General features: G+C 39.4%; 2 protein-coding genes across 2 annotated transcripts; one reads left to right on the forward strand and one right to left on the reverse strand.

The window, feature by feature from the left end:
- LOC112089189 lies at nucleotides 1–2,154 on the reverse strand. The gene is made up of 3 exons (XM_024160169.1): nucleotides 1,122–2,154; nucleotides 595–1,040; nucleotides 1–435 (listed from the first exon to the last, which is right to left on the reverse strand). The coding sequence occupies exons 1-3, from the start codon at nucleotides 2,152–2,154 to the stop codon at nucleotides 1–3; spliced, it is 1,914 nt and encodes a 637-aa protein (XP_024015937.1).
- Nucleotides 2,155–23,685: 21,531 nt separating this feature from the next.
- LOC112089190 lies at nucleotides 23,686–25,180 on the forward strand. Its single transcript, XM_024160170.1, has 5 exons — nucleotides 23,686–23,711; nucleotides 23,811–23,863; nucleotides 24,602–24,808; nucleotides 24,889–25,073; nucleotides 25,166–25,180. The coding sequence occupies exons 1-5, from the start codon at nucleotides 23,686–23,688 to the stop codon at nucleotides 25,178–25,180; spliced, it is 486 nt and encodes a 161-aa protein (XP_024015938.1).
- Nucleotides 25,181–26,786: the final 1,606 nt, after the last annotated feature.

Here is a 26,786-nt window from a genome sequence, read left to right on the forward strand (position 1 = left end):
TTATGACTTTTCTTTGTTCATATCCAGTCCGCACATGTCTTTAAAGCTAGCCATAGTGTCTTTGATACCCGAGATAGAATGGCGCGACCCATCAGAGAAAACCAGCAAATCGTCTGCAAACAAGAGATGTGTGATTCTCGGGGTAGAGCATAGCGGATGAAGCCTTGTCTGGTGCTGAACAACTGCTTTTTCTAACATCCTTGAAAGAACTTCCATTACCATTATAAACAAGTAAGGAGATAGAGAGTCTCCTTGCCTTAATACCTTTTTTCCCGGAAAGAATCCGGCCAGCTCTCCATTGATGGAGATGGAGTATCTTGGAGATGAAATGCACTCCTTAATCCAGGATATAAAGAAAGGTGGGAATTCTTGCGCTTCCAACACTTTAATAACAAAATCCCAAGCCAAAGTGTCGAATGCATTTCTAATATCAACCTTAATCATACAGCTTCGCGAGCAAGATGATTATTCATAGTTCCTTATTAAGTCAGAAGCCAGCAGCACGTTTTCTCCTAAACTCCTCCCTTTTAAGAAAGCGGCCTGATTCCTGCTAATACACAGTTGCAAAACAGGTTTCAATCTGTTTGCTATCACCTTAGAGATTATTTTGTAGATTAGGTTACAGCAGCTTATAGGTCTGTAATCTCTAAGCTGACAAGCCTCCGACATTTTGGGAATCAAAGTAATAGCTGCGTTGTTCAGGTCTTTTAGAAGCCTCCCATTTCTGAAAAATTCTCTAATAGCCGAGGTTACATCCTCACCCACAGTGTTCCAAGAAGCTCGGAGGAACTCAACCGAGTAACCATCGGGCCCAGGGCTCTTACTAAGCGGCATAGAAAATATGATCGACTTGATCTCATCTGCACTAACCTCCTTTACCAAATCGAGTTTCTGTTGTGCTGAGCATCTGAATGGTAATAAGTCCTGCAATTCAGCGACTGAAGAAGGAGAGACTGCCAAGTCCGTATAACCAATGACTTGCTGAAAGTAATCCGCAGAATGATCCTCGATCTCTTGTTTCGATGATAAGATATCGCCCACTTCATTTTTTTAAAAATGTATGTGATTCCTTGTGGCTCTTTGAGCAACCGTTTTGTGGAAATAAGCTGTTCCTCTGTCACCTAGCTGCAGCCAGCGAACTCTAGACTTTTGGCGATAAAATTTCTCCTCCGCTGTGATGAGGGTTTGCCAAACAACTTTGGCTTCATGCTCTTGCCTTGCTATCTCTGTATCGGGGTTGCTTAGGAGTAGCCACTGATACCCTGCCACTTTTGCATCTTGCTCTTTAACCCTCTGTGAAATCCCACTGTAGTGTCTTTTATTCAGTTTCCTTAGCGCATTTTTCAACAGTTTCATAGCTCTCATTAGGCGAAACTGATTTGATCCCTGAATGGTTTCATACTGCCATGCTTCCTCCACAATGTCATGATACTCGGGATGATCAGTCACATGGTGAAAGAATTTGAAAGGTTTCCTCTTCTGTCTGCAAAGAGAGGGAATCCGAAATAGACATACAGCATGATCAGACTGTTGCGGCTCCAAAAACTCTGCATATGCCTCTGGAAATATCTCAGCCCAAGACTGATTTATGAGAGCATGATCAATCTTCTTCGATATTGGGTTCTCCGCCTGACTATTCCACCAAGAGAAGATCAAACCTTTTGCCTGAGCTTCAAATAGCTCTGCATCCTGGATACCCAAGTTCATGTCTTCCATCCCTGATATATCCACCTCCAAGTTCAAATGATCAGAATGTTGAGAGGTCCTCATTATCTGATTGAAATCGCCTACTACTGCCCAAGGGTGAGTAGAGACAAGGGTCGTCGCATTCAAAGAAACAAGCTCCTCCCATAAAGCATGCCTGTCCTCCACGAGATTAAACCCATAAACAAAAGTGATAGTTAAGCTTACATTCTCCGAAGCTATAAAGATGCCGCAAGTAACAGCTTGAGCTGAAGCTTGATAGATAATAACCGATACCCGAGGGTCCCAAACAACCACAATCCGTGCGGACTGGTGATGTTCAAAATTTCCAAAAAATCTCCAACCCACCGGGATAGCATTTAGAATTCTGCCTTTGTTTATTTCTTGAATATGCGTCTCAGAGAGCGCTCCAAAAAGAGGATGATGGATATTAATCCAATCCTTTATCATACTGTGGCGTCTGTCACTGTTAAGTCCCCTTACATTCCACACAAAAAACATTATATACGGTATTAGTTGCGATTTGTGACCTTTCGGCCACTCTTCTTGCGAGAAACCAAGAAGAAAGGTGCGTCTTCCTTGGAGTCATCAGATGTCTCCAGCGATGGTTTAGATTGATACTCCACACCAGGCTCACTAACAGTCTTAACTGATTTGCTCACCAAAATCTGATTCTGAACCCCAAGATTTGCATCTGCAGCATTGCTTGTATTCAATCTTTCGCTCTGAGGAATTCCCAACTCTCCTGAAATCGGGATTCCAGTAGTCGTAATATCAGTTGAGACAGACAGCTGAATGGCATCCTCATCTCGACCTCTTCGTGTTATTGTAGAAGGTTGAACATTATGTTCATTTCTATTAAGAGAGTTTTCCTTATAGCCCGTATCAGCAGTTGAGATGACTACCACACCCTTGATAGTTTGGTTAGTGTTGAGTGCCTCGGCTGATAGGACTTTAGAGTCAGAATTCCTTTTGTTTCGGTATCTCCTTGCCCGAGATCTGCCAGGACGAGACCTCCTAATACCCTGTCTCGATCGCCTGACACTCCTGTGGTCTGCACTAGGTGACCTATCGTTGATCCTGCGCATGGCATTTGGTAGGGAGAATCGTGACCTGCATTTGGTCGCATCATGTCCAAATTTGCCACATTCCATGCACTTCGTTGGTAACCATGGGTAAGATACTAAAATCTCAACCTCGCAACCATTTGAGAAACCCGAAATCACCTTCGAGGGTAACTCTTTTCCTAGATCAATCCTGATATAAACCTTTGCCACCTGAAAATTCTCTTTCCTTTCCGTTTCGGGAGCAAGCGATACTGGCTTTCCCACTGCAGTTGCTATTCTGCCCAAACTCTGTTTGTTAAATAGTAGATATGGCACTTCACGGAATTCTACGGGAACAACAGCAGAGGTAATTGGTGGTTGTTCCGGGTCAAAATCAGAGGTCCATGGCGCCACAAACATCGGATAACCTGCTATATACCACATACTGCGACTAAGAAGGATGTCCCTAACCCGTGGAGAGATAACACGCAGGAGGTATGTCCCTTGTCCAATGTTATGGACGAAAATCCGGGGACCCTCCCGACCCCATATGGCATTTACAATGCCAATGATTCTTCCCATCTCCGGAGCTTCTCCATGGAACCGCGCAAACAAGAAATCCTTAAACTCTTCCTTTGCAGCCTCCACATTCTCGTCCGGAATGAGAACGAATGGAAGACCAGACACATGCTTAGTCGGCGTTCCAATTTCCTCCATTTCTGATGAGTCCCTAATCAAGCTCGACCAACTTTTGGTGGGAGCTGTAGGAGTTTCAGTCTTTTCTCTTACCAAGCTGGAGACAGGAGTCTCGACAGCCGAATTCATTTGCAATGATTTACCCTCTCTTTGAATTTCCGCAAGAGAGGGGACAAGGGGATCTGAGCTCGTCTCGACACCAGAAGGTGGGGAGCTCTGAAGATCTGAAATACCAGGAACAGACGAAGTCGACGGCGGAAGAGCGGAAATTGAGCTATCACCGGAGCAGAGAGAACCCTTTCGGGAGGCAACCATGGAAGCAAGGGCAAGACGAGAAAGCTTTAGAGAGCCCGATAAAGGAGGCCGAAGGCGCCTCCTCTTCCCCATTGGGAAGATTCTCGATGACACGCGAGAGGCTAGCCACGGGTTTGAGGTAAGAAGAGGAAAGAGAGAATTTCTCGGCAGTGGCGTGAGGCCAAACCACCGGCGGCGATAGAGGAGAAACCCTAATCGCCTAAATTGTCACTTTCGTTACTTGGCTGCGTCTGGAATCGTCTCAGTTTTTCCAGAAAATATCTTCTATACGAAATATGGCTTTTAAAATTTTTTTGACCAAAATGGACTTTTAAAAAAAAATATTAGACTCATTTTACAAATAATTTTTTTTTAAAATGATAGAGACCCAGAAGCAGGAACACCTCTGCCCACCCTTTTTGGGCCGGGTCTGCATGTGAGAAATGGGAATTTTTTTCCAGGTGATCAATAATGGTGTGCCTTGCGACGTAAGGAAGCTTGTGGAGGAAGCTGTGAAGACGTTTTTCGAAATGGAAAAGAAGATAAAGGTGAAGAGAGACGAGGTTAACCCGGTACCGTAGCATGATGGAGAACACACGAAGAACGTTAGAGATTGGAAAGAAGTGTGATGTTTATTTCAAAGATCCAATGGTTATATTCCTTCTTCCACAGATCCTGGAGATGAAGGTTTAAGAGTTTTTTTTTTTTTTTTTAGGTTTAAGAGTTGTTACAACAACTGGCCTCAATTTCCTTCTGATTTCAGGTAATTTATTTTCATTATATGATTTTGATCTGGTTTCTCATACTTATGTAGTAGTCATTATAATATTTTCATTATATGATTTTGATCTGATTTCAGGTAATCTCTAAGGTTTTCATAATATTATTTCTCATATTTCTAATATTGAAAGATTACACTATAATGACTATACTAAATTCTACTCTGTGGGCTCGCACAAAATTTTTTTTTGTTTATCGGATTTTTTTTAATATAATTTATGTTTTTTGAATTTAGATATTATTATTTTATAGATATATTTTTAAATATATGAAAAATATTTATTTTTACGTTTAGATATAAATTTGTGTAAAGTTAAATTTTTATAATATTAAAAATGATAGCGATTATAAAAATATAAATTTGACCTGTCTATTCAAATAAATCCAAAAAATGATTATAAAAGCATAATTCTAATTTTCCTGTTCATATTACCGTATAGTATAAATATCTATTAAAAGTTTGAGATGTATTAACGATATTTTATTTGGTATAGAATAAGGATTATATAATTTTCTAAAATTTAATTCATAATCAGAGCATGCGATAATTTTTTTATTATATTTTCTATTTTGTATGAAAAGATACTTGTGGTATACATGTATGATTCAAAATTAGTAATTTTAACCACATAAAATGTTTTTAACCCATGTTTTATATATTTTCAGTTATATTTATTAAAAATATATTTATATTATTTAAATTATACATTGGACTATTTCCCATTATTTTGTTATTAATTTGCGAATAAAGCATAAATATTTTATATAATTAACATATCATTTACATCATCATAAATATTTTATATTTCAAATTGGTTTTCCATATGTAAAGTAATGTTTTTTAAAAACAATTAGTAGTATTCTTAATAAGTTTTTTTTAATAGTATAGATATTATTTAAAGTAGAATATTCAAATTAAATCTAAAATAATATCTGATTTATTATTTTTGTAATGATAATAACTGATTTATTTTTTATAGATAATCTAATATATATTTAAAGAAATCTAAAACAATCTCAATTAATATTTGAATACTGGAATTAATTTTTTATATATAATATTTGTTTTTTATTAATATTTGATTAAATTAACTTGTTTGATAACTTTTGCAACAGACTCTTTGGAGTTGGTGAAGATAGTGTCTGCAGCCGAAGAATGGCCAGCTTTTACTCTATACTTGGAGGAGATTGGGAAGATGAATGACAGGTTCAGTTTTTATCCCTTTATCACATATCCCACGCGCAAAGAACTCGAAGGCAGACAACCTAGAAAGAAGTGTTCGGGTCTACCTTCAAGACATTATTTATGTAAACTCGGTACCTCTAGTTTGGCTTGTCGAATTGTTCTATGTGCTTAGGCTGATGACCAAAAAAGAAGAATAATATCTGTTTTGGAGATTTTTGGTCCTTGCAAGTTTCCTACAAAACAAAGAAAGACGTGAAGGCCCAGAAAAAAAACACGATGGAAGTGTGTTTTCCGATGGATCTTCGACGTTCACGTCAGAAAACAGTTTAAGGAAAGATCATGAAGTGGCAAATCGGAGAGATGGAAATAGATCAGAAAACTAAAAAAGAAAAGTGGGCCGAGAGCTCATGAAAAAGAGAGAGTTTGCTATGGCCTGAGTTTGGTGGCTTTTTGGGTGGAAAGGAGAAGAAGTGTAAGAGTTTGAGGGTGGAAATGCTCAACGGTTTATGAACCACCGTGGAGTGGAGCGGAAGCAAGAAAGTGGTCGGAATGATGACCGAAAAGTGAGAATGCTAAGCTTTGTGAGTAATGGTGTGAGGTGTGAGGGAACAACTTTTACCCTTAAATACTAAGAAAGTCTAGATCTTTTCTGCAAAAACTGTTTTCTGTGCTTAGGTAATGGATTTTAGTATTAAGGGATAGAATCCACAGGAAAAAAAGATCTTTTCTGCAAAACTGTTTGAAAGAAATTGAAGTAAGGAAGTCTAGAACTAAATCGGTTTTTATAGGGTTTTGTGTCACTAAAAACGTAAATCTTAAACTAAACGAGGGAAGGAAAAATTGATTGAAAACTAAAATGACCTAATGCTAAGACTTAAGAAAATTGGTTGGGAAAGTAAAAGAAGACTTAATGTAAAAAGCTTGAATAAAACTCGATGTAAGACTTATAAAAACGAGACGCTAGGTTGTCAGAGATTTTCTCCAGGGTATAAACAATTTAAAACATTGCTAAAATGTAATATAAAAGATCCTAGCTTAAACATTTAGAACTCGAGCACGAAGGAATGACTACGTCACTTTCGTGATCATAACCATCTGTCATCCAAGACCCTGACCAGTAGCTTTTGACTCTGGCCCCAGCCACAGACGTATGCAATCTTGCACTAGACTCATCTACATTAACAACTCACCCATAGATAGCTTTCATCTTATATGGAAGAATTGCTCTTCTCAAACTAGATCTGGCAAGATAATGAAAACTCTCACAACACTTATAACTACCTAAATCAGATTATAGTTCATGACGCTACTACCATGCATAAATAAGTTTAGAAGAAAAATTTCTAGGATTTGGCTTCATAGCTCATGCAATCCTCATCAAACATATATGATCTCCATAGAAAATTCCCTTAAACCCAACAAGTAAACTACTCAGACATGATTTAAAAAAGCAAAAACATGGTATTAAAAAGCTGTGTAGAAATCGATATTGAAGAAGAAACAAAAGGGTTCAAGAGATAGATCTCTATTTCTCTAAACCTAAAAAAAACTAAAAACTACTAACACAACTCTAACAAAGTCTAAAACATCTGGCACACGGCGTAGGGTTCTTAAAACAAGTATTATAGGTCTTCAAGTCATCTTTAGGCATCATTTAGGGTTTCCTCAAAGAAAGAAATCGAATGGGCTTGGAATTAGGCTTCTTGGGTCTGAATGTTGATTCTCCCGAGCAAGTGTACGACTGGGGGGGAACCAAGTGCTGGCCGCGGTCCGGAAGGCTGGCTTGCTGCTTGATTGGACATCTTGCTCTTCGTGTAATTTTTAATTGAACCGTTGAATTTTCCTGATGTCAAGTGTGATGGAAAACTAGCTAATCCATCTATAAGGTCTCCAAATTTTATCTGGATCAGACGGTGAGAAGATCTTCATTTAAAGGTGAACTTCTGATGGTTTGACAATGAGCTGAAAATCTGGTCTTCTATCCAATTTGCTAAGCGTTTACCTAAGTTTCCTGAAAAGAGTATTGAAAATACAAATACTAGAAAACCATAATAAAAACACTTAAAATAAATAAAAAGCATAAGAAAAATATTTTAAAATAATCCATAAAAGTGGTAAAAAATTAGGGTGCTATCAGTGAGTCACGAATATCTAAAGAGATAGTATCATGAACTTCAAGGTAGCGAAAAGATTTACCCCTTAGTTGGAAAGGGTTAAGTATTTATAGAGTTTTACCTGACCCAGATTAGTGTACCAGATTGGACCTTGGGTTGTAGTTTTGCAGGTCGGTCTAGGATCCGGCTTCAACGGGACCCAAATCTTGCCGCTTGCGTCACACTTCTGACAATCTCACCAACTTTTTTTTTGGTGTCTTCCTCCTGCTGTGAGACCATTCCTTGGCGCACCCCTTTCACCTTCAGCGTACGGTCGGGTTTGGTGACGTGGTATAGCCTTTGTTGAATCTATGCTTTTCTCTGCCTTTTGGAGAGTGATAACTATCACTTGACATGAGTAAGCATTGATCATTAAATATCAATCTTGTGGGTTTACAAAGGCTATGGGCAATCAAATCAGTCAAATTCATATTCTGATTGTCGAATGGAGAGAAATTTGAATACTGTTTTCCGCTTAAAAAAGTATTCAAACGTGGTTCTTATCATTGATACTAAGACCCAGCTGTTGGGATTGTCTTGCTGGCTGATTTTTTCTTTTGGATACCTTTGCGGGTTACACTTCCTTATATTCCGACCTTTCCAGATACTGAGCTTAGGTCTAGGACATAGAGAAGACAACCTCTTCTCCTCTTGACTACTCAGCTCCTGACCTCCTTGTCCCTGAAATGGCCTACACTGTCAGGTACGAGGAATCAGGGAACATAATAGCCTGTCATGCCGGATCTTCCGAATCCAAAGGATTTGAAGCCCTGTTCTATATGCTTAGGTCGTATTGGGCCGTATGTAAACCCAATACGAAACCTAATTCCGCACAGGGGGCCGTATCTGCAAAAAAGTCATAGACGTTACATGCAAGCACGTGATTCGTCAACGCAGAAAGAATTGAATTTATCCTCAATAAACCACAAACAGAATAGACTTAAATTAAAGAAATCATGTTTGGACACAAAAATTTACCTATTTTAATAGAATAGATAGTAATGTAAATATGATAATATAGATATGGACGAATGATAAGTATTGGAGTGTAGAACATAGAGCAGTGGTAAACACAACGAGAGAAAGATACTCAATGCCATTCTTCTTATTGCCTTCATATGTTGTGGAAGTGAAACCATTAGAAGAACTTGTGAGTCCTGAAAACCCTCCAAGATACAAGTAAAAGGAGTAAATTCTATGTGAGCAGAAACAGCGATTTTGGAAAACTCGAAATCCAAAACATTCAAATCGACGATTTCAAAGATGCAACTTAATATTATATATGGGCTTCTCTTTCTTAAAAAGCGATGATGTTAATGTAAACCCTTGATGTAGTTATGTGTGAGAGTTTTGCCAGAAATAACAAATAAGTATCATTTCTTTATTTTACAAAAAAAAAGATTTGATAATGTTAGTTTGCGAGATTTTAATGAATATACCAATTTATAGTCGATTTTTTTTCTTTGTATTGGCTAAAATAGAAAAAAAAAGAAGGGAATAGCGGTTCGCCCTAGCTTTTAAAATCCTCCCAGGCACGAAGACCGAGGAGCTGCACAAGCTGCTGATGAGTTTCTCCAACGCCACCTCCGCCACCATCTAATGATGCCGTTCGCACCTCTTCTCGGATCCACACAACGATAACTGAAGAACCGTTTGTCACTGTCAGTCGGTTGGATTTCAATGCCGGCAAGAACCCTTTTTTCGGTGCTCCAAGCCACATTTTTGCCTCCTTTCCTCCATGGATACGAGTCTGACTTTTTTTTTCTTTGGTCTGGCACGTTCAACCAAGACTTTGACTCGGGAATTGATAAAAAGTCTCCCCCACCGTCGGAGGAAGATCTCTCAGTTGCCATGGATGTCGCATCTCCTGCCAGACCCACTGGATCCACCGGATCCACCGGATCTGAGGTGTCCTTCACCTCCCTGTTTTCCACTCTTTTCCACCTTTTGTCTCCACCATTTGCTCCACTGTTGGCTCTACATTCATCGCCGTCGACAAAGGAGTCTTCACCGGAAAATTTTCAGAAGAATAGGCTTCTCCTCTGGCAGTTTCCTTTGAGCAGCTCTGTCCCCGTGATGCGCCATCGCTCGGGCTCTGTTAGAAATTTTTGTGTGTACTACAACATAGGCCTAGGCCTTATTTCGAAGCTCTTGGGCTCTTGCTTGGTGAAAAGCCCACCAAGAGGAAGAACATCAGATCTATCAATCGCCAAATGCGGCTTGGGCATATTCCTTCCCTTACTTTCCTCCGTTTTGACGGAGAGACTAATTCCTATGTCCTCCTTTATGGAGAAACCATTCAAATAAAATTCCTCCCCTTGGGAGATATCATTTCCATCTTCCTCTTCTTTTCCGGAGAGAATCTTTTCACCAATTTCCCTCTCTATGAGAGGTAGTTTTTCTTTGGTTTTGCAGCTGAGAGAAAACTTTCAATTCCTAACTGTATTATTATCCTGTATAGTGGTCTTCACGGGACCAGAAGATGCAATGAGTCTCGTTTCTACGATATTTTAGGTGTGGATTGTATTTCAAAGTCACATGTGACGAACTTTCAACTTTCCGGTTTTGCCGTGAATGGTTTATTGACGCATCCAAGCTTATTGGATTCACTGTCAAGCTTATATGAAAACCTATCTATTTTAATTTCAATTGTTTTTGTAATAACCCAACCCAATTAAGAATTGGTTTAATTTCCTTTTTCAATTGGTTTTTTAATTTTCTAATTAAACCAGCTCTAAACCCTCCTATATAAACCCCCTAATCCCAGAAAACCCTAATATTCTTCTCTCTTTTTCTCTCCAGTGACACTCTCCTCATTTCCTCTCTTCTCTTCTTTGCTGCTTCATGAGTCTTCTTCTCATCCTCTTCTATCTTCTCTCCTCCATGGCGTTACTATGCTCTTCTCTCTCTCTTTGATATTGCATCTCTCTTCTTTCTTTCTCTCTATCAGCCTCCTCTTTTCCTTTCCGCACCGTCAACTTTCGAGGCAATTATCCGACGAACCGTGAGGATCCACACGACGATCTACCTATGAGATTTAATCCCCGACTCTCATATTTCTATGAAGACCAAGTTTGTGCAGATAAGAGATCTGAGCCGAGAGTTATGGTCGTTTTCATGTCGGATGTCAAATCTGCTCGAAGATGAATAAAGGTAGAAAAGTATCTCCATTCAGAAAGGCAAAGGTGAGGGTTGTTTCGTATCCAACTCCTGCATATTATGATCTAGTGTGGTGTTAATCTTTTTTTAAACCATAGCTATTGTGTCTGATTGATTGGTTTGTTGATGATAATGGCTCTTGTTGATGGTGTTAATGATTGCCGGATATTGCCTGATGATGAGCTAGGTTGCTAGAGAATATTTAAGTGTTAAAGGAAAGAATTAAATGATTGATGACTGTGTGGTTTGATGATTTTGTGTTTTTTTGTTTAATGATTGGATAATGATTATAAAGTAGCTAGAAATGAGGTGATCGACTTGTGCAAAGATACAAGGTTCGATTACTGTTTATTGGGGTTCATGCCTGGAAGAAAAGATGATCCACATCGCTAAGTGGTTTTGGAGAACCGCATGTCTGTGTGACCGTAAATGGTGATATGTCATACCCAGCATATCACGGATGGCAGTCCGATTCCTTGAGATAAAATGTCATCCTCTGTAGAGTTTTGCTCTTATTTAGGAATTAAAGTGCTTGTTTGTTGAATAACTTGAAAGATGCAAAGAGTTTGCCATTCCTTGAGCATGATGAGGAGAATTCACGATAGTAGTGACATGCCTTGAGCATGAAAGAGTTTGTCATGCCTTGAACATGAAAGAGTTTGTCATGCCTTGAGCATGATGATGAGTTAAGGTGAATTGATGAAAAATAGACTTAGTAAACTGGATGATTGTTTTTGCTGTGTAAAGATATAAGATTGAGTCATGCTTGAACTTGTTTTATGATTAGACTTTTCTTAATCTATATGTTAGTTGTGTCAGAAGTGATAATGAGCCGCATGTTCTTCACCTCACAGGGTAATCCAAATTATTCACATTTCCTCTTCTTTTTCAGGTTAGCAGTGAATCTAGTATCTAATAAGATTGTTGCTATACGAGCGTTTTTGGTCCTGGCACCCGTGCTGCTCATCACTGGACCAAAGCAGATGGTTTATCAAATGAGGTTATACCATTGACCTAACAGGCCAATTATGGTTATCTATGGAGACCCGGATTTGGTCTGTTACTGTTTTTATGCTTTGTTATAATGTTTAAAGAGGATGAATTCCTTCTTTTGTATGTAATTTGGAAGATTAAGTTAATAAAATCAAGGTTTGAAAAAAAAAAAAAAACAGGAAGTCGAATTAATGGCTTTCTGAAGTAAATTTTAATTCAGGTAATTTCTTATTTAACTTTTTATTATTTTATGATAGTTATTAATCTTTCAATCTAAACCTGATCTGGACAATGAACTGAAACATTTTTCGGGTTACCTACACATCTGTTAAAAAGGATACATACAAGGGTATTGCGTTTTGCAAAAGATAAATTCAAAGAAAACCCATCAAAATATTGTAATTTTTGTTGTTGTTAAAAGGTTGTCATAAATATCACTATAATTTTCTAAGTGAATTCAGTCTACAAGTACCAATATTTGTTGTTAAAGGACAAGTACCAATCATTGGTCTAAGCTAGTTTTTCTGGTCAAAACAGGCCGATTAGAAATTTCATACTAAAAGTTTACGAGCGTCTATCACATTCGGCACCGCTCATAAGATTCCATCCAGATTCAAGGCTACTTTCTTGAGAACCTATGAATATGATCCTCCTCTCCTCGCCACTTTTCCAATATTTGTCTTTGTGTTTAGCTATAACTTTAATAAAATCTCTAAATTCTTTGTGTGATACTCGGTATCAACAATTGGCGCGCCAGGAAAGGGACCGAAGATTTAAAAAAAAAAAAAAAAGAAAAAAAAGAAAAAAATTTGATAGCAGTATCTCCGATCTATTCTCTTGCTGCCTCTACCGATTAAGACCTCCGATAATCAACGTGAAACTTTGACAGCATCTCAGAGAAAGTCTTCGTCAAAAACCAAAGCTAAGTTTTACATCATGTTTAAATTATTTTATTTACTTCATCGGTGGGTTTAGGAAAATTATCGATTTGTAATAATCAATTGGCGTAACTCAATTTGGAAAGAAATTCATGCTTGAAGGCAAAACTATTAAATTATTAAACTGTATAGTTTTCTTCTTTACACACGTTTTCTTCTTTTGATGGTAGTCTCGTCTTTCGATGACTTGTATGTGAAGCAAAACTTCATCTTCCTTATCATACGAGAAAAATCAACAACTACAGTGATGTCAACGCCAAAGAGCTCGGCAAAGAAAGGAACTAAAAAAAAAAAGGAAAAAGGAGGATAAGAGCCCCGAGCCCTCTACAAGGGAGACATAACTTGTGGAGCAATCAAAACAACAACTTTCAACAAGAGTAAACAAAAGAGGTTTAAACACAACCAAACAGTGAATGACGTCCACATCAAGATGTTCTCCGACCTCTTTTGTTGCCCACCGAGACGTCAAATACAAAAGCTAAGTTTTCTAATCAATTGACATCGCAGCCGTACTCCCTCCCTTAATCTGATCAACAAAAAAGAAGAAGCAAGCAGCCCGTTTTATATTTCAAGCAAGGTTTGGGACCTGTGAAAGACATCACATGGTTATTCTCTGTGATAAAGACGAGGATCTCAAACAAAAGGAAGAAGATCGTTCACAAGGGCTTCAACCATAAAAGACTCAAAGCCAGATGTCAAATCTCCCGATGTCAAGAAGTCAGTTTGTCGCTTCCCATATTCTGCTCGAGTTCGTCGACTCTGCTTGAGCTCGTCAGCTCGGCATCTGCAAAAAACGAGATCCCACAGCCTACGGTTTAACTTGTTCGCTCATGAATAAGTTCTAAGTCAATAACAAGCTCAAACCCATATGGAGAACGGTTGCTCAGATCGTGATTTAAGTCTTCAAAAAGGTGGCTCACGAACTCATTTTGAACTTATAAGACATCAAGCTCAATAGAAACAAGAAGAATTAAAAGCAGCTCGCAAGATTGGCGATTTGTGGAAAACATCAGTCACGGTTCGTTTGTTAAAAAAAAAGGAGAGGAGTAGGGGCTATGGGATACCTCACTCTGAGTTCCATCGTCCGCCATCGTCGCAACACCACGCCCACAGCTCTGTCTCAGATCATCCTAACTCAAAGAGCAGTTCACAATCTCACCACGAACTCATCGAGAGATGAAAAGATCTGATTGGAATTTCTGCAATTTGCTGTTTCGAAAACTCAGCTTCACTCAGAACCAGAATCAGCACTCCGCAAAAAATCAATTTCACAACAAGCAATCCGCCATTACTTCGAGCTCCCCGAGCTCCGCCATCGTCGCCGCCACTCACCGCCGTCCCTGCAACAGATCAAGCCGACATAAAAAAAAAGATCAGATTTTCTTCTTCTAATTGGGCTCAAGCAGATTTTGGCCCACCTGACATCAAAAAATACTCGACATTCACCAAAGGAACGGCGAAAACATTCACATAACTCGTCTTCTGGCATCATCTCGCCGAGCTCCTCAAATGCACAATGTAACGAGCTTCGTCTCTACTTTTCACAACCGACGTCACCCCAAACCGAGCTTAACAAATTCAGGCCAACAACAAAAAGCTAAGTATCATCTTCCTTACTAAATTCTATAATCCAAAATCTCTTAAAAAATAGAATCTTCACAATTTGTCAAATTATCACAGGATTCACAAAATCATTGCTTCGGCTAAGACGCTTTCGCAACACCAAAAGCCATTACAACAACATGTAATCAGCAACAATAATACATCGATACACGAGCCCCAGCTCAAAAAGAAAAAAGGAGATGTTCACATATTCACTAAAACGCATCCGATGGAAGCTATCCTCGGCTCGTCAAACGGAATTCCCCAACTCCAGGTATCATCTGTCGAAAACTTTATCTACTATTAAAATTTCTCCATTCTCTCACAGGGTCTGTCCCTTCAAGCCGAGCTACGGTTCGCAAAAGAAAAGAAAAAGATTAAAAAAAAATGCTTCTCCGAAGCTCTCTTAAGACGAGCTCCGAGCTCACACTTCAGCACCTTTCCCAACTCAACTATGATTGACATACTCGTCAGTTTGAGTTTGTCAGTCTCAGTTCAGATAGCTTCAGTTCTTTATTTTCGGCTCGTCAGCAGCTTCTGTTCGTCATTTTCAAATATCAGGTTGGTTCAGAATTTCATCTTGACCCAGATTTTCAGTTCGGTTTAGATTCAATTCATTAATTTTGAGTTCGGAATTTCAGTTCAATACCTTGAGTTCGTCGATTTCGGATTTCAGTTCAATTCAGCTTCAGTTCGTCAACTTGAGTTCGTCAAATTCAAAATTTCAGTTCAGCTCTGAATATTAATTGGGTTTCGAATCCAGAGCTTCAGTCAGTTTGGTTTTGAATCAGAATTTCAGCTCAGTTCAGAACTTCAGAATTTTTCAGTTCGTCATCAGATTTGGACTTCGGAACTTCAATATTATCAGTTTTGTTCAGAATTTCGAGTTTCAATTTGGTACAACAGCTCAGTTAGTCAGACAAGTTCAGTTCATCGACTTGAGTCCGTCATCTTAGAATACACTCTTCTGCCGAGCTATACCACGCTCAAACCTCTTCTAGCCCATCAACCGAGCTCCTCTGAAATTCAGGGTCCGTCCCTCCAAGCCGAACTGACATGTTCGCAGTCCCAACCGAACTCATCGGTATTACATCGACTTCCTGGCCAGTTGTTCGATAGAATTTCTCAACAATGCAACCTAAAAAGCCGAGATCCGTCTCGCTAACACCCACATGGTGTCGTGGTAAACTCCACATCATAAAGCCGGGGCCAGTCCCGCAATAAAATTCCTAAGTCACCAAGAACAATAAGCCGAGCCCATCTCGCACACTTAGGTTCGACTTAGGATACCTTGAGTTCGTATCATGCGTTTACAAGGGTTCGATTACTCACCCTTCCAGTATGATAAAACTCACTTGGGTCCCCCGGGCCGAGTTCATTTAACTCGCACAAATTAAGCCGAACTCCTCAGATTCGCACCGTAAGCCGAGTTCTCAACACTCGCAAATGTAAGCCGAGTTATCGCAATTCGCAACATATTGAGTTGAAACTCATATAAGCCGAGCTAACAGCCTCGCAAGTCTCCAATCTCAATTCACACCAGACTAAAACTATTCATGAAATCCGCCGAACTCTTACACATACTCTTTCGCCGGACTGAGGGGGGGGGGGCTTACTGTTGGTGGTGTACTCCGCACCCCCGGTTTAGCCCGGTATGAACCAAGATTGGCCCAATTAATCCCGATTTATGATGGTTCACCCGCGGAATATTTCCTGATCTTATCTGGAAAAAAGAAATATTCTCAGAAGATAATTCCTCAAGGAAAAAGGAAGTTGTTCTTATCTGCTCTAAGAAATAAGGAAATCTGCATTATCAAATACAGAAAGAAAAGGAAAATCGACCGGCTTCAACCTCTATAAATAAAGAGCTCCTCGTTCATTCAAAGATTCATCCATTCATTATTCAGAAATCAGAAGACCTAAAACACATCTGTAATATGAACTACGAATGGCTTGATCCTTCTTTTGGGTACGTAGACAGCTCATCTCGAGTTCAGCTATAACTTTAATAAAATCTCTAAATTCTTTGTGTGATGCTCGGTATCAACATACGTTTCCAATCTTAGAATTCTCAATTCCGTATATTTGGTTATTTTCATCGTATATATAGATCAACTGTACTTCAACCAAAAAAAAAAAGAAAAAGAATGTACGTTCTATTCTCAAATCAGTAATCTAGAAACGATTCTCTCTACTTCTGTTACCAAAACTCAACCTAATTTCAAAGAGAAATTCGTTAATTCATGGAATAAATTAGTTAGAAATATTCATTACAAAACAGAGACAAACCACTTCAATCAAATTCGTTTTTTTTGGAATATATAATGTTGTAGCATATGTGACATAGTGAACCACTGAACTACTTTACCAAACAATAAAAACCACTGAACTATATAGACATACAGTAGAAACTCTATAAATTAATACTCGATAAATTAATAAACACTATACATTAATAAATTTTTATGGTCCCAAGTTAGGACAGTTCAAAATATAACTCGATTCGATAAGATAATAAGATAATAATTTTAGCAAAACTTCTATGTAAATATATGGTCCCATTAATATCATAAATTAATAATTACCATAAATAAATTTTGATATAAACTTATAAATAAAATAATTTATTAAAATATAAGTTTAGTGATGTTTTTATTTATTTTAACTTAAAATTTTCTTAGAAATCATCTTTAATATTAGAAATAATTATTTAAGGATTATAATTTAAAAAAAAATCTCTTTCAAAATTGATAAAAAATAGAAAATATTTCTTTCTTTGAAATCTATAAATTAATAACTCTATAAATTAATAAAATATCAAAGTCCCAACATTATTAATTTATAGAGTTTTTACTGTATATAAGAATACTCTAAGAATACTCTGACAAAACACAACAGTTGTCTGACAAAGAAAAACAGATGTAAGAATTCAAACATTAACTCTTCGATCTAAACTGACTAATATCATAAATGTAAGTATTTAACTTATTGAAATTAAACTTTATTTTGGATAAACCTTAATTTTGGGTTTATGATGAAGAATTCTATAGATTTTCTAGAAACTCTAGAAAGTTAATCATCTCCTTAAAGCGTTTTAGAGAAGTTTTTAAGCTAAATATCTAGATAATATAATATAGAAACATCTAAATAATTTGTAATTAAATAATTAGAGAGTGTTGTAGAAAATTTAGAAATTTAAGAAAATATATAGCTAAGAAATTTATATTAGAAGTATTTAATATTTGTGGAAGAGATTTTATGGAAGTTATATATACTTCCTTGCCTTTTCATTTGTAAAATGTAGAAAAGTTGAACAAGTGAAAAAAAAATGTTTTTCTAAGTTCTCTTATTCTCTCTTAAGGTCTTTCAAGTACTTTGTAATTAAATAATTAGAGTGTTAATTTTCTGTTTCTTTTGGGTTTATTGGATATTATGATCTTAGACTAGTGCTAAGCACTTTGGGTAATTTCTTTACATAGTATCAGAGCCATTCAAATCTTGTGCTCTTCAGGATTGGGGTTTAAAGAGAACTCGGGTTTACTCTTAAGTATAGAATATATGGGTCCTGTTGTTGGATTAGGAATGGAGATCTTAACCAATTTAACTATCGGTTATGGAAGTCATGTATAGAGTCATACTTGGTGAGTGAGGGATTATGGGATGTAGTCGTCAGTAGCAGCACAATGATGTGTGCGGTGTGAGGGAATAAATATTACCCTAAAAGAAACAAATGAAAGCTGCAAGTGCACAACTAATCAATTGTAGTACTTAGGGACAGAATCCACTGGGATTTGTGTGCCAAGTATTTTTCTATGGTTTCTAAGTTTATGTCTAGACTAATCGGTTTTAGGAGGTTGGATGTGTTTCACGGTTTAAACTAAACGAAAGAAAGCCAGTAAAAGTATCCTAGAAAGCAAGCAGTATATCGAGTAAAAGCAAGTAAAATAGAAATCTATGAAAGCGAATAAACTAATACAAGTGAAAATGAAGATCTAAGAGATCGAGTAAAATTGATGGGGTTGTAAACAGTAACTAAAAACAATGGGCTTTTGGGAACTCTATGAGGGTCATAATCGGTTTCAAACAACTAGAGCTATAGATTGGGATTATTAGATATCAGAATATCTAGGGTACTAGAGTTAGAGTACGGTGGTATGACTACATCACTGTCGTGATCATAACCAACTCTTTCTCACAACCCTGACTAGTTGGTTTCCACTCTGGTCCTGGAAGGGAGAAGATGCAAGAACTTGTACATGACTCGTCAATACGATCCACCCATAAGTAGGTTTACACTCCTATGGCAGAATCTCTCGTTTCATTCTAGGTCGGATACTTAATGAAAACTTTCGAGGCACTAACTATCTAGATCAGACACGAGGTGATCAATCAAGTATACATCATTAAGAACAAGAATAAACAAAGAACATAAATGAAATCCCAGATCTAAAAACCTAGATGTCTTATTCGATTATGAGAATTCCTTTAAGGAACCCTATGCCCAACTCAGGATCTACTCACACATAGCTGAGGTCGACATCATCATTAGTGTTAATAAAAGCAATTAAAACAGTAAAGAAAGCTTATCTTTTGATGAACTCAAGGTTGAGAAATATTCTCTACAAATCGCTGAAAACGGCGAAGAAAGTTCATGTAAAAGTCTAGAAGATATATCTAAAAATGACCTAATTGACAAGTATTAATAGTCTTTAATACTCCTGGACGTCTAGGGCTTCGGAATTAAGGTCGAGAATGACTTGGGCTTCGGAAATGGGCTTTTCTTCACGGAGATAGCTTGCCGCGGTCGCATGGTGCATGACTGTGGAGAAGAAAGGGTTGGCCGCGGTTGTATGGAGCTGGCCGCGGTGATTGGCTGGCTGGCCGCAGTCACAAAGCTTCAAGGCCATCTTCAACGGTCTCTAGGGCAAATAGAATATCTTCAGATTCAATCGTTGGAATGTCTCCAAACCAATTGCATTTGAAAGATGGTTGAGTCTTCTACTATGTGTCAAAATTTAGGGATGATCAGACGATGAGAAGGTCTTCGTCTCTTCTTGGGAGTTCTGACGGTCTGAATTTATCCAAAAGTGTTGTTTTGTTCTAATTTGCACATTTTTCTCCCAAGTTTCCTGAAAAGTCTTTTAATATCCAAAAGTAGAAACACTTTGTAAACCTTTGAAAACGGATTAAAAACACATGCAAAAGATATTAATGTGATCCATAAAAATGGTTAAAAACCGGTGTTATCAGCTCTTCCAAACTTAGACTTTTGTTTGTCCTCAAACAAAGATCTAGCCTCGGCAAGAGGTTTTGAAAACGCAGGTGAAAGTGATTCTCTTTTCTTAACTTCCTCATGTACAGATTACAATCAGTATATATACAAAGAGTTACACAGATCCTATATATTAGGTAATTCAAAATTGAACCGAAGAGAAGTGGAGAAGTGGAGGGCTTAGAATTTAGGAGAATGTAGTCATAGTCTTTTACCCTCCCTCAGTTGAAGCGTCGGAGCATCTGACATTTAAACTGCTTCGAAATTCATTGAACAAGGTTGTAGGCAATCCTTTTGTGAATATATCAGCATATTGCAACGGAGAAGGAACATGTAAGACTTTGAGCTGGCCCAGAGCCACCTTCTCATGAACAAAGTGAAGGTCTATTTCAATATGCTTTGTTCTCTGGTGTTGAACATGATTTTTGGACATGTAAACCCAGCTGATATTGTCGCCGTAGATTAGGGTAGCTGACTTCACTCGAAGATGGAGCTCAAGGAGGAGGTTTCTTAACCAGCATGTTTCAGCTATGGTGTTAGCAACACCTTTGTATTCGGACTCGGCACTGGATCGAGAAACAGTTGGTTGTCTTTTATAAGACCAGGAATTGAGATTGTCACCAAGATAAACAGAGTAACCTGAGGTTGAATGCCGCATATCTGAACAGCCTGCCCAGTCAGCATCAGAGTATGCTGTTAAATTTCCCAATTTACATCAAAATATTTTCAAATTACGAAGATGTGATCCCTAAAGATATCTGATGATGTGTTTCAGAGCTTGCAAATGTTGAACTCGAGGGTCATGCATATACAAACATATATGTTGCACTACATATGTTATGTCGGATCGAGTAAACGTCAAATACTGTAACGCACCTGCAAGGCTTCGATATTCAGTCAGATTTGAGATTAGATCTCCAGCATCTGCAGAGAGTTTAGAATTGACGTTAACTGGTGTAGCTAGCGGTTTGCAGTCACTCATTCCAGCCTTCTGAATGATGTCTTTGGCATACTAACTTTGAGAAAGATGAATGCCAGAGGCATTATAGTCGACTTTGATTCCCAAAAAGTAGGGCAAACGTCCCATATCTGTTATTGGAGATTCCTTTTCAGGGAACTTGTGATATCATCAAGAAGAGATTTGCTAGAGCCGGTGAGAATTATATCGTCGACATAAGCAGGAGGTAGGTTATGGATGTTCCTCTTTTGTATACAAACAGTGATGGCTCGCATCTGCTCCTAACAAACCAAAGAGCAGACAAGAAAGTGGAAAACCTGGCATTCCAAGCACGAGGAGCTTGTTCTAATCCGTAAATAGCCTTGTTAAGCTTGCAGACATAGTGCGGATGAGTCTTGCTAACAAATCCTGGTGGCTGATGCATATAAATTGTCTCTGTAAGAGTGCCATGAAGAAACACATTTTTAACGTCAAGCTGATTGATGTGCCAGTTGCTTGAAACAGCCACATGAAGAACTGTCCGTATTGTCGCTGGCTTGATGACCGGCGAGAACATTTCATCATAATTGATCCCTTCAGCCTCTGTTTTTCCATTTGCAATTAACTGCGCTTTGTAGTGAGTTAAGACACCATCTGCATCATGTTTATGTATAAACAACCAAATAGAATTAACAATGTTAGCTCCTTGTGGACGAGGTAAAAGGCTCAAGTCTTATTGTCAATGTGAGCACTGTACTCATCATTTATGGCAGGATTCCAGTTTGGATATAGAAGAGCTTTTTGGTAAGTGGTGGGGAGAAGAGAAACAGTAGATGTGGGAAGAGAGACAATTTTGGTTTAGTTAATACCGCTGCGACTGCGCGACGTCATTGGATGACGATGAGGAGCTTATGGGAGAGTGGGCTGGAAGTTATTTGTGGATGAAGGTGGCAAATCAGGTGGTGTTATGGGGAGAGGTAGAGAAAGCGATTGGAGTATTTGACGAAAGAGTGGAGAAGGTTCATCTGTAGCGTCCAAAAAATCTTACGAAGAGGATGAGTGAGATTTTGGTTTAGCTGCAGGAAAAAATGTTTCGTTAAATATCACATGTCGCGAGATGATGATCTTATTATTTTGAAGATCTAGACAGCGATAGCCACAATGTTGAATCGGGTAACCAAGAAATTGACAGGGAGTTGAGCGAGGGGAAAGTTTGTGAGAGGTGGAGTGATTAACGTTGGGATAGCAAAGACACCCGAAAACACGTAAGTGGGTTTAAGAAGGGGTTTTGTGGAATAGAAGTGAGAATGTAGATTTATTGTTTATAGAAGAAGATGGAAGTATGTTGAGAAGATGAGTTACAACATGAAGCACCTCAACCCAATAAGATGGTGAAAGATGTGCTTGAAAAAGAAGAGCATGGATGGTGTTATTTATTGTTCGAATCATTCGTTCAGATTTGCCATTTTGCTGAGAAGTGTATGGGCAAGAGAAACAAACAAGGATGCCATGGGTAGAAAAATGTTGCTGGAACTGAGCATTTGCATACCATTATTACATTGGAAGGCTTTGATGTTGGTGTTGAATTGAGTTTGAACATACGAAGAGAAGTGAAGGAATTTCGAAAAAACTTCACTTTTATGACGAATTGGGTAAACCCAAAGAAAATGGGAGCAGCCATCAAGGAATAACACATAATATCGAATTCCACTAATGCTGGATATTGGCGATGTCCAAATATCTGAATGTATTAAATCAAATGGTTGAGAAGAAATAGAGTTAGATTTTTGAAAAGGAAGTTTCAATTGTTCCCCAATTTGACAAGCATTACAACAAGATTGCAATGTGTCCTTAGTACAAGCAAAGGAGTTAGAGGAAATCAGAGATCGAAGCGCTTCATTATTGGTGTGACCGAGACGTTGATGTCCAAGAGAAGGAGAGACTGATAAAAAGAGCTGAGTGAGTCACAGCAGAATTGTTGAGAAGAGGCAGCATGGGATAGAGATCGCCATTGCTCCCACTGCGGTGTATTGTTTTCTGGGTGAGAAGATCCTTCACAGAAAAACCATATGGATCAAATTCTACAGAACAACTATTATCTTTAGTAAACCGACAGACGGAGATCAGATTTTTTATATTTTATTGTGTGATGAGAATGTTATGAAGATTGAGTGAATGAGAACAGGTAGGAAAAGAAGAGAATCCAAAATAGAGAACTGGTATGAAAGATCATTTCTGACCATAACTGATGTTCCGGTATTCAAATTGATAACAGATTGAAGCGTACCTGGTGAGGAAGCTAAATGAGCCGTAGTGTGGATCCTAAAATCCACACTCAGAGATTTAGTGTTTAGTTTAGTGAAGAAGATGATGGGCAAGAATTCTGGCAGAGATTGATGTAAAGTAAAAGACAAAGCTCGACGAATTGGATTGTATTGATAATCTAATCGGTTTACAAGTGAGTTTTTAGCTGAGAATTAGATGATCTTTTACATGGAAATAATGTACTATTTATACTGGGTAGACCGTTGCAAACTACTGCGAGATTTCCGGGATACTTTGATCTCCTCCTCTCCGAGATCTTCGGGATCTTCTCTTATCCACTCTTCCTTATTCTCGTAGCTTGCTGCGTCCTACCGAATATCCTTGTGAGATCCTTTCTCCTTTCGTTAATGGGCTTTTGGGCTGGCCAAAGCTGATGAAATGATTAAGTCGAAGTATGGGCCGGACTGGTGCTAAGTCCAACACCAACATTTGCCCCCCAGCCCATTTAGTAAGCTTCGAACTAAAGGGGCGGACTTTTTGTGGAATACTTCGATTTTCCCTCCTTTTGAGATTTTATCCGGACGGTCCAGATTGTTATTCTTGTGGAGGAAGGGCTGAGATTTTACCTATCCATTAGGGCGCAAGATTCTCTTTAATGCGATGTATCCAAATCTTACCAAGATATGGTAAAATCTTGTTTGCAGATGGCGACGAGCGGTTCAGATTTGATTTCATGGAGATTTTGTCAATCTTAATAATAGCAGTAATAATTGCTACTTTATAAGGATCAACTTCCCACATCCTTTCACCATAACTGCACGCCTCCACTTTCTACAAGGTAACTTCTCACCTTCTCTTCTTTTTTATTTTGGTTTTCAGTTCTTATCGACCTCCTTTGCTCAAAAAACCAAACCGTTTTATATTTTCGCAAAACTTTGCTTCGAGAAAGATTTCATTCCGAAACATTCTCCGATGGATCATCCCGATTTCCCAACAGTCTCAATCGTTTCGCCGAAAGAGCTTACTCGCCTCCGCCGAGTTCACGACATTCCCTCGTCGATTGAACTCGCTGTTCCAGACAGAGGAGAGACACCGAAAACCGTGCGCACGGGCTACTGCGTCGCGTACACCCCGTTCTTCGATGCGTGCGGGCTCTCTTTTCCGATCCCGCTGGGTCTCCTCGCCATCCTGGCGGATCTGCAATTGGCGTTTCCGCAGATGAACCCTAATTTTGTTCGTCACGCCTTAGCGCTCCTGGTTAGGGCGGCGGAGTCTCGGACTCCTTTTGGAATCAACGAGCTCCATCGAGTTTGCTCTATTAAGAGCAATTCGTCTTTTCCGGGGTCGTTCTATTTGTCTCCTCGGAAGAATCGAAGTATCTTTGAAGATATCCCCGCCCGTGACGATCGCTGGAAGGAGAAATATTTTTTCTTCCGGATCAACGAACACTCCGTCGCATCCTTCAATTTTAGTCGGCTGCCTACTGTTTGGTCTCCGAGAGTTGGTTAGCATTAGGGGAGTAAATTTTATTCTCGCCTTATACTTTGTACTAACTATTGTCTTTTTCATGCTGCAGTTGTTCTGGCGAACACAGGTTTAGACAAACCGCTGCTTGCTGCTTTGAAGGACGGTGATTGTTCGTGGCTCAATTTCACGAGGGAAAGAATTCGCCGTGTGCTGGGAACTGAAATCCCACAGCTCGCTCCCACTCGAGATTCTGAGGTCGATCCGTTGAACCCGCCGTCTATCAATCGTCCAGCCAATTTCCATCAGATCCCGATAGGTTAGTTCGAGCATTTTATTACCTCGAACTACGCGTTCGGTATGACGAGCTATTGTATAATTCGTCATTTTTCTCTCCAGGTACTAGCTGTCGGGAAGTTCCGGACGCTACTTCTTCAAGCACTTCGCACCATTCCTTAATCCGCAGAGCATCTAAAGGAAAAATGACGAGGAGGCCATCAGCTCGCGAGGCCGAGAAGGCAAGGAAAAACCGGGCTCAAGCTGGGAGCTCGGGAGCTGTTCGCACTGGTGAGATTCGTCGCGCTGTGAGCGACGCACTTGAGCAAGCCTCTGGGGCTTACGAGACTCCGGCCGCCGGTCTTCCCACTGACCCCACATCGAGGGCTATCTCGCTTAGTTCACGAGATTCTGAGAGGACTTCGCGTCCAAAGAAGCCAAGGGTGGAGGACCCAGCTCCGGACAGGAGGTCGAACTCCTCGAACGGGTCAGGTGGATCAATCCCGTATGGTTGGACGTTCAACCATACCAAAGGGTGCCCGATCGCTGACAACCCGGAGGGGGTAGCCTTCATCTTCCGGCACTTCAAGCCTCCGGGTTGCGTGCTGCCCCCGGTTCGAGATATGGCGGAACACGCCGCCTATGTGAAGATGATGGCAGCTCACGGCCGGGTATATGTTTGTTTGTTGTTTTTTTTTATATATTCCTGGTGTTTGCTCATGCTAACAGGCTTTCTTATGGTCAGGCTCTTGAGGCTGTCAACGAGTATTCTGCCATACTCGAAGACAAGTCCTTGACCATGCCTACCTCCGACGAACTGGAGGAGATGAAAAAGACTGTGTTCGACCTCTCTTCGAAGGTCAAGAACGCAGAAGAGAAAGAAAAGCGTCTGGAAACCCAGCTTCGGTCTGCGAAGACGGTGGCGGACTCTGCAAGCCGACGTGCTGATGATCTGACCGAGCAAGTTCGTGGTCTCAAGGGAGAGGTCGATGCGAAGGTCAGGCGGGCTGTTAGGGAAGCGAAGCGGGAGTTTGCTGAGAAATATCTGGCGATCTTCCATTCTCTCAAGGATAAGTGGGAGAAGAAGAAGGTCAAAGCTGCATGTGAGGCGGAGCTCCAGGAGGTCGAATCCAACTTGGATCTCATTAAGGACCTAATCAGCGGGGCTCTCAATGCTCCGGACGAGAAAGCTCGCCTCGAGGAGAAAATTCCCGAGCTCACTCAGAAGCACGCTGACGCGGAGGTGTCCGACTTCTCTCTTGCGAAGCTTGATTTTCCACAAATTTCGGAGGCGTCCGTGAGGCCGATGGAGGTCGATCCGGTGTCGCAGGTTCCGCTTGGACTCGACCAGTTTGGAAGTAATGCTGCTGCTGGAGGTGGAGATGAGTTGGCGGATGACTCAGCGATCCCAATGGAGAAGGAGGGTGGCGAGAACGAGCCTAAGGAGTGATCCTCCTTATTCCTTAGCCCCTCCTCTATTTCTTTTGTTTTTTATGAACTCAGTTGCCTGTAAGCCTTTTTCTTTTGTTTCCTCGCACTTTCGGTACTCTTATTGCCCGGGAGGGTTTTAATCCATACTTGGTCATTTTGCCCGGAGGGGGCTATTTTATGCTTGCTTTTGAATTAGTTTTTGCTTTTCAATTTCGTCTAAGTTATCGATTTATTTGATCGTCTTTTGAGACTTAGAAAAAGTTTCGAAAAGGCTTTTTGTTTAATTGGTGCCGAAGTGATTACTATATGATCGTTTGTGAAGATTGCATCATAGCGTTAGGTTGCGAGTAACGAACTGTGGTAGTGACTTTATTTTGTAAGCGCTAAGTCACTCAGCGAGCTACGAGCTGTAAGATCATTTTAATAGATCGTTTTATTGATAACTTACTGCGAATGACGGAGTTGCTATAGTTTTGTTTTATTCTTTGTTAGCAGACCGTAAACTATAAGTTTTGAGACCGTTTGGTGGTCGTTTGTAAACTACCTAAAGTTAGCAGCGAACTAAGCTGAGATTGTTCGGCTCAATCGAT

Source organism: Eutrema salsugineum, unplaced genomic scaffold (assembly GCF_000478725.1).
Source record: "Eutrema salsugineum unplaced genomic scaffold, Eutsalg1_0 scaffold_12, whole genome shotgun sequence".
NCBI lineage: Eukaryota > Viridiplantae > Streptophyta > Magnoliopsida > Brassicales > Brassicaceae > Eutrema > Eutrema salsugineum.